The 8,749-nt window shown below is 39.7% G+C and overlaps 1 protein-coding gene across 1 annotated transcript; it reads right to left on the bottom strand.

The window, feature by feature from the left end:
- Positions 1-576: 576 nt before the first annotated feature.
- Positions 577-7,552, bottom strand: LOC136694319 (secretagogin-like). Its single transcript, XM_066667788.1, has 11 exons — positions 7,483-7,552; positions 6,648-6,718; positions 5,923-5,997; positions 5,485-5,574; positions 4,519-4,575; positions 3,264-3,341; positions 2,264-2,319; positions 2,091-2,136; positions 1,643-1,702; positions 1,483-1,551; positions 577-1,060 (listed from the first exon to the last, which is right to left on the bottom strand). Exons 1-11 carry the CDS (start codon positions 7,550-7,552, stop codon positions 932-934), a joined length of 801 nt encoding a protein of 266 aa, XP_066523885.1. The 3' UTR covers positions 577-931.
- Between the last annotated feature and the right edge of the window lie 1,197 nt (positions 7,553-8,749).

The raw sequence follows: 8,749 nt of genomic DNA, 5'->3' as shown, positions 1-8,749 counted from the left end.
GATTACTGGTATCATCCACAGGCCCGAGAGGAGGGGACTCAGACATCTGCACAATACACACAAACACACACGCACACAGTGGGTCAGACATCTGCAGAGCACAGTAACCAAACAACACAGATGAAAATAGAACACAAGAGCCCACCAGTGTGGATTTACAACAGGCCCCAATTTTTCACCCCATTTGCCTTTAAACTGACTCTGATCGTCAGCAGGTCCAAAACAAATGGTTGCAAACTTGTCAGAAAACTAGATAGTTTGGTTGGGCTTTTGCCATGTCCTACAGTGAGTGTGGTTACATGTATATCAATCTATCATTGGATTTCAGCATTTGATAACATAAAGGATTATGTACTTTGATTTCTTACATGAAGTACTAATGTTGATAACAGTTGGTTCATTGAGGGTTTATAGATAGATAGATAGATAGATAGATTAAACATACAGAGAGAGAGAGAGAGAAAGAGAATATTGTTATTGATACGTGTAAGTTTCCCATTTCACACCTTAAGCAATAAAGTAAGAGGCAGGACACATTTTTCCGGCTTAAGGGTAATCACATTTATCTAATCATCAGCACAGGGCACCAGAAACATCACCAGGAATAGAACAGCATGCATTTGGTGAGATAAAAGTTTAACTGTTTTGATGAAGTACCGGGATGCTTAGAGTACCTATACACAAAGAGAAACAGGTTTCATTGGAGTGATTCTTCATAGCATCTTATTACTTTAAAAATTTGAAAAGCATGAAGTGAATAATAGCCAACGATAGACATCACCATCTTGTGTCCTCCTCCTGCAGAGCTCAGTCTTTAAACCCGTTAAGCTCTAGACATTATGTGGAATGTTAGCACTATCAGTTAATCCTGTGAGTGTGTTCATTATAATCTGAGAAGGTCAGGGATGGTCCAGCGTGGATGGATCAGTGTTTATGGAGTGAGTTTCAGTCCCAGACACAGCGCTAGCTCGTTCTTCTGGATCTTTCCATCTCCGTTCACATCGCAGTGGCTCAGCAGAGCTCGCTTAAACCTGTCCAGGTCTGCACCACTCAGGCTTGGCTGGGGAGGAGCATGAAACCACTGTTTAATTCAGATAAACAATGCTGAAATTTGTAAACAATAAATGCCAGCTTTAAAGGAATACTCCAACATCTTCAACTGAATCTGCTTCATCTGTAGGGTAATTGGGAACCCTCAGAGCCTGCCTAACCTCTTGGGGGGACCTAATGGTTTCTATGAAATCATTTGTAGGATCTACGTCCTCCCATTGGATAGGGCTTCAGGTGTCAAACAGAAAGCCAGACATTTCAGATTAACTACTAGTGTTTATAAATATGGGACTCATAGGGACAACCCAAAAAAAGTACCATTTTAGATAAACAAGGTTTTGGTTTTATTCTGACAGCCCACTACTAATGCAGCAAATACATTACGTTGAAAACTTCTGGAGTTTTCCTGTAACGCCATATTCAGAATTATACCTTCACAAGTTCCATCATGTCTTTCACAAAACCATCCACCTCTGGTCCTTCCAGTTCACCAGTCTTACTCTGTTAAAATACAAGCACACACACAAATACAAACTACAAAAAAGAGGAACTTATGTCAAATCCACTTTTTGAATTACAGTTCCACACCTACCACGTCATAATGAGCAAAGATCTTCTCAAAATCTCTCTTCCTGTCTTTCTGACTGCAGGCCTGGAGAGTGCACAGAACAGTTAAAACAGAAATGGAGATTTGTAAATGTAAATGAAAATTTACAAACATTTTCAAAGTTTCTGCATAAAACACTATTGTGGATATGAAAAAAATATATATTCAGAGAGGACTCGTGAAATAGTTCACTGCAGACTCACGGTGGTGGTGATAGGAACCAAACATTACACTCTCCTATCACTACCAGTCCAAACAATTTTGTCTTGGTGAGTTTTTGCTAGAAAGCCTCTGCAAATGACTTGAGTTATTTTGAATTACATGAAAGTCATCAACTCATCTATACTTTTATTGCATAGTCTTACACATTTGAACACATTTGAACTGTAATATTGCCATTTCTTTAGTTCATTTCATTCGGTGAGCTACTTACGTCCATCTCAAACTTCAGCAGAAAGTTTTCCTTTAAAGACAAAATTCTGGTAGCAAAAAAGAAAAATAAATGTGAGCATCAACTTCATTCAAACAAGACTAGGCACACCAGAAAACATTAAAGGTATCTTGTTTTAACTTCTGAACTAAACAGAAATAAATATCTACTAATACCTGGCCAAGTCATTTAAATCCAGGTGGCCATCTTGGTTTTTGTCAAACATTTTCATCTGGGAGGAAAAAAAAAGACCAGAGGAAAAGTCCACTCTCAAAAACTGCCCTCATCATCAGCACCAACGTCATTATCATACCAACAAGCAAACCCACTTAAACCCTGAAGGATGTTTAGTGTGAGATTTAATAGATTAAGTACGTACAATTCTCGACTTCTTACATTCTAAGTGTTTAGCTATTATAGCTATTATTACTATTATTACTATTATTATTACTAAGCTATTATTATTAATCAAACACATTGACTTCAATGGAAACTGACTTACACTTAAAGGGCAAGTATACTGTATGTCATATTTTGTACACATCCCTTATTAGTGAACTTAGCTATTTTAATGAGCATTTGTTGTAAACACAGAGGTCCTTTTAGATCAGGGGTGCACAACTCTAGTCCTGGAGGGCCGTTATAAAGCAAAACTTGGTGATTCCACTGCTCACACACACCTGATTCAACTTATCTGTTATTTGCCAGGTTTACTGGGTTTATTTTAGCAGAGGAATCACCCAACTTTGCTGAATACAGGCCCTCCAAGACTGTAGTTGTGCACCCCTGTTCTAGAGACACTGCCCATGATCCTATGGGTATCATCCTCAGTGCCAAGCAAAGTCTAGAGGAGTTTACAGCCCCACAAACCTGTGTTTTCTTGCACTTTGGTCAAAACCTTTGGGATAATTCTGAGTGGAGACTGTGATCCAGAACTACTCACTTAACAAAAGTACCTCACCTCCCAATGTCTAGAGCTGAATAATAATTATAATACAAAATAAATAAATAAATAAATGAATAAAATATTTACACACTTTGATGATATAGTGTGTACTCTGAACTGCTGACAGGTCCAGACCACTTAAGAAGTCAACCGAGTGATTAAAATGGTGAATAATGCTCCCTCATTCATTGTTTGTGTTTGTTGCTGTGATGGAGGTTTTGTGACTGTACCATAGCGTCCGTGTACTGATCCAGCTTTTCCGGGGTGATGCTCTTCTTGTGCTGCTGAAACAGATCCTGCAGGAAACTCTAGAGGGCAAAGGCAGAGCAAAACATACAAGCTTAACACACTCTCATATCACTCCAACTACACATCAGTACAGCGCTTCAGACCCACATCAAGTCCCCGTTTCACCCTGAAAACATCTGAGACTAAACACAAGATGAAGACAATAGTGATGTAACCATACACAGCCTTAAGAACACAGTATTCACTGTGATAAAGTACATATAGGGATTGACAGAGGGTCTGGATTTGAGTGTTGAATTGATATTGTGAAAGTGATTTGTTTCTGCAGTGATCTAATGATCTTCCCCACAGACTGGTTATAAATAAACGGTACTGAACAGACCACCCAGACTTCTATTAATTACAAACTGTACAAACCAAAACTTCCCAGTCATGAGCACAGGTGTGTCCATAGTACAATCTCCACCTCTCTCAGCACCACCCACTCCACTCTGTTAGGATGCAGTTAGATGTGAAGATGTCTAGTGGAGGAGTTTTCATCGAAGACAGTAAAAGTGAAATGTTCAGAAGTGAGGGTGAAGGATATATTTGTGAGAAATGTTTAAATGTTTCAACATGCTGTTTCTAATAAAGATTTTCAATACGTAGAGGGGTGTAAGAACTCCCAAAGTAAGGTAAGTTACGATGCTACATCCCAAAGTGCAGAAGAATGTAGAGAGACATAGTTCATGTGCCATATGCAAGACTACACTAAAAGTGTGTGTTGTCCTAGAATCCTTGAGAAAATTTGCCTCACCCTTTCGCATCAGTAGATATTGCACTAATAAAATTATGTTAACTGTCAATAACTGATCACCAAGTGCCACAGTCATCACAGAATGTGCTATAACAGTAGCAGGCCTGTAATGACACTCTATATCATTGTGTTTTATCATATGATCAACATGAGCTGTACAGTGTAGCTCAAAACGGTTCAGACAGCAGGACATCAGTAGTGTCCCTGCAGTAAGGAGACTAAGGCTATAGCTAATACAACATTAATGAAACTACGTTGCAGATTCAAAAACGGTAGCTGCAGGCATCCTGAAGATTTAATGTGGTCAAATCCTTATTGGAAAGTCCTTTAGGCCAGTATCTTGGCATTGGATCTCCTGTGCAAAACTCAGAAGCAAACGGTAGACACCAAACAGGACTTGGCTGACAACATTTGGAGGAAAGTGACAATATGTATTGTACCTTCAGTTCGACCGCTGATATGAATCCACTGCTGTCAGCATCATAATTCCTCCAGATCTGCACACAGACACAGGGGTCAGCAACTAGTAAGATCTATTACTCAACCCAGACGTTATAAACCCCATTCTGAATTATCTGTGCTTTACCTGCAGGACAAACACAACAGGTCTTAAGGATAAACCTACTGCTCCTTGAAGTAATTCCATTGACCACAGATAATCTACTTTATGCTGCATTGTTTCATTCCAGTCAACAAGGACCACACATTACAGACAGTTGTCTACTGGAGTGTGGCTGCCTCTTGTGGAATAAAACATTCAGAATCTGTTGATTTTCTAAGTGAAGACAGTGAGGACTTCCTAAAATATTTTAAGCCACCATTACTGTTTATTGTAACTTCAGATTTAACAAAAACAGAACACAAAAAATATTCAGCACTGCCAAATTCAGGTGTGTTTTCTGTACAGCTGTGTAAGCTTACTTTCACATTTGGCCAAAAGTGTTTAAAAAGCTGAAGGTAATTTTAAACAAAAACGTGTTACAGCAGTTGAAGAAAGCCACCATTTGGAATGAAAATGGAGAAAACTGTTCCCTCCCCCCTGCCATAGAAGAACCTCCTACTGTTCCCTAAAGAACCCTTTTGTTTAACTAAATATTAAGTGCGAGGAACGTTGGAATTGAAGTAAGTTCCACATGCTTTATGTGTTCAGGTTTTTCCGAGCCCTATCCAGCCAAACCAAAAGCCATTTAGGAGCCTTTTATTTTAGCCCCACCAGTGAAAGGCAGCTCTGTGGTGGTGGATTAATGTGTTTTCCATTACTCCTCAAATAATGAGGGGTTTAAACAGTGAGTGATCTGTTTAAATCCAGCGCCCCACTGGATACTATGCTCTAGTGATGTAGCAGGACTTTTATGTGTCTACATGTGATCATCAAGCACAGGGGTGTTAAACTGCAGTGCACTGACCCTCATAAACTCCACACTGTTGTCCAGTGGAGTCTCTCTGCGGAACAGCAGCAGGAAACTCTCCTCCTCCGGCAGCAGGACAGAAGTCAGCTGTCAGTGTGTGAGGGGGGGGATTAGATACAGAGGGACAGTTAGAGAGAGAGACAGAAATAGAATGGGTAGATGAATGAAATTATGGAAGAAAAAACAGGATGGATGTAAGAGGGAAGAAAGGACAGAGGGATAGAGGGAAGAATGGATGATGGGAAGAAAGAAGGGGAGAAGTATCTAAAAGATGGATGACGAGAGCGACAGATTGACGGACGGACTGAGAAATAGAAGATTAAGGCAGAAAATGGTGGGATGAATAAATGGGTAAATGGAGGAAAGGAATTATGAATGGAGGGAGCGACAGACAGAGAGTTGGATTGATGGATAAAGGAATGGTGGCTAGTCAACCTGGTGGATGTGCAGTCTGCCCCCGGTGCTGGAGGCTCGGAGTCTTTGCAGTTTCTCCTCCAGCAGCTTGTCTCTCTGAAACGAACCCAGAGTTAACAATGTTCCTGGGAAACCCACAGAGTGAAGAAAAGCAGCGCTGCCTCACGGGCTTTTCCTTTATTAGCACTGAGTAAACATCATGCAACATTAATGGGGATTTCATTCTGTTCAAACAACACAGGTGAACAAAGGCAAAAAGAAAAACAGGTGCAGCAGCTGTAACGTTGCATAATACAGGGTAGAAGCCACATTAAAATATTGATTTAAACAACATACATAATGAGCAAGTGTGAAAATCACTACCATAAATGCCCCAAATCTAATACACTTTATTTCTGTATAGAACTGCGTCCCTCATCTATTACCACAGTCTACTATTTTCAAGTTCTTTTTGGATGAAATAAAATGATCAAGCATCCAAATGAGAGGTTAGAAATGATGTCTGGAAGTAAATTGTAATTCCATTATTAAAACAGTAGACTCCTTTACGCACTATAACTTTTACTATATAAAAACACTCAGGAAAGTGCAATGTAAATGTACAGTATATGAGTTAATCTACCCATTTACTGCCCACAAATGCTCCTGACCACAAATGAGTTCCTTGATAAAGTCACACACTTTTGGGAGTGTAGCTATGTTAATAATAAGGTAAGACAAGTAAACAAGAGGAAACATTAGCTTACAGTCTTCCCTAATTTCTTCATCACATGACCAAACAAGTCGTCCAAGTTCTTTCTCTCAATGTAGCCACGATCTGTGATGATAAAACAAACGCTGAGTAAGTTTGATAAGAAAAAAGAAGGTAAAATATGAAGGATTTATTTGAGTACAAATGTATTATATCTCCATTCCGTCAGCCCCTTTCACGCTGATGTGGTGGTGGTGTGTTAGTGTGTGTTGCGCTGGTGTAGAGTGGATCAGACACAGCAGTGCTGCTGGAGTTTTTAAACCCTGTGTCCACTCTCTGTCCACTCTGTGAGACACTCCTTCCTCATTGGTCCACTTTGTAGATGTAAAGTCAGAGACAGTAGTTCAACTGTCGCTGCACAGTGTGTGTCGCTCGTCCTCTAGTCTTTCATCAGTGACACAGGACGCTGTCGGCTGGGTGTTGTTAGGGTTTCAAAAACTGCAGCAGTACTGCTGTGTCTGATCCAGTTCTACCAGCAGACCAACAGTGTCACTGCAGCATTGGTGTGTATATATAAAGGCATACAATTGCTCTTAAGCAGTCATAATTACATGCAAGAGTACAGAACTTTTTTTTGTTGTAGAGTCTAAAATGTTCACAAAGCTCTAATCATAAATGATCAGAAAAATGGCATTACAAAGTTGTATAATGTTCAATCAAGTGCTGTGTATTTAGGGAGAGCAACTTACTATAATCAACAACAAAAGCCTGTTTCTTTCATTACAGGGTGTTACTTACAATACCTGAGAAATGCACTTTTACAGCAAAAGTAACAGAAGCCCCTTTATAAATTTGAAAATGGTACATGCACAGAACCTAAGGGATCTTACCTTGAGGGTCAAACAGTCTCCAGATGTGGAGGAAAGAGGCAGCGTCCAGGCGGCTGGATGAGCTGTCCATGGTGCTTGAGCGGCGAGCAGGTGACTGGGCGCAACTCCTCTGAGCCTATATGTCAGCTCAGACACCTCCCCCTCCACCTCCACACATTCTTCTCACACACTCCACTGAATGAGCGCTCAGCCATTATCTCACCCACATAATGAGCCGCTCCGCAGAGACAACGCGTAATCTGCCATGATACACAAATACAAGGGCGCTCTGACAATAAAGAGGGGGCGCAGGGATTTAGACTTGTGTAAATTAAGAAAGAAATAAACACCCCAAACACAGCCCCCCGACTGGATACAGAGCCCAAAATAAACCTAAACTACAGTGCTCAGCGTCTTTCCCATTGTTTGGAATCCAACAGACCCCAATTCAGTGTATAGTCGCTGTCAGAGCCAAACATTATTTCATATAAAATCCTTTATTTTTATTTATTTACATTTTAACAATTTGCAAACATCAGAGGTCACTCATTTTTGTCAAAATTCTATAAATTGAGCAAAAGAAATGGTCATATTTCTTATATTTGCACCTAGTTGAACTGAAAGTTAATCTAATTTGTTTATATTCTTTAAGGTCATTATTTTAGAGACTTATTATAAAAAGTAGTCTCTTAAAAAATTATGATAATATTTTCAAAATGTCCATTTTTTTTCAAAAGTTTTTTGATCCTAAATTCATTCAACAATGTTAGGAGTCTTAACTTACCTTTTTATTCCAGTACAACAGTCCCTTAAAGAGGTAAAGGCATTGGTTATTATAAAACAAACAAACAAACAAACAAAACCCCCAAAAACCTGAAGTTATTCTTCTCCACTACAATGTTTGTTGTATTTAACCTTTAAATAACATCACATTATGCCACATGCTGCCAGTCACTGGGGGGCCAGTTAGCAACATCGCAAGCCAAGGTGAGGTACTGTGTGCGGTGTTAACAGAGACATTCTGCATTCTAATGGGAGTTTAGCCTACTTACATTTTACATTTACATTTACAGCATTTAGCAGATGCTCTTATCCAGAGCGACTCACAGTAGTGCTTAGAGTTCAGACAGAGTGTGTATCCTAGCTAGTACAAATAGATTGGGGTCCAAACTCCCTCTGAACTCAGACGCCTGGCAGAACAAGGGCCAGTGCTGACACCTGGAAAGAACAAAATGTAGTAAAAGCAATACATAATACAATCTAATCAGTGCTCAAACCTATACTTATA

This window comes from Hoplias malabaricus, chromosome 4, assembly GCF_029633855.1.
Source record: "Hoplias malabaricus isolate fHopMal1 chromosome 4, fHopMal1.hap1, whole genome shotgun sequence".
Taxonomy (NCBI): domain Eukaryota; kingdom Metazoa; phylum Chordata; class Actinopteri; order Characiformes; family Erythrinidae; genus Hoplias; species Hoplias malabaricus.
This window is presented reverse-complemented; position numbering and strand designations above follow the sequence as displayed.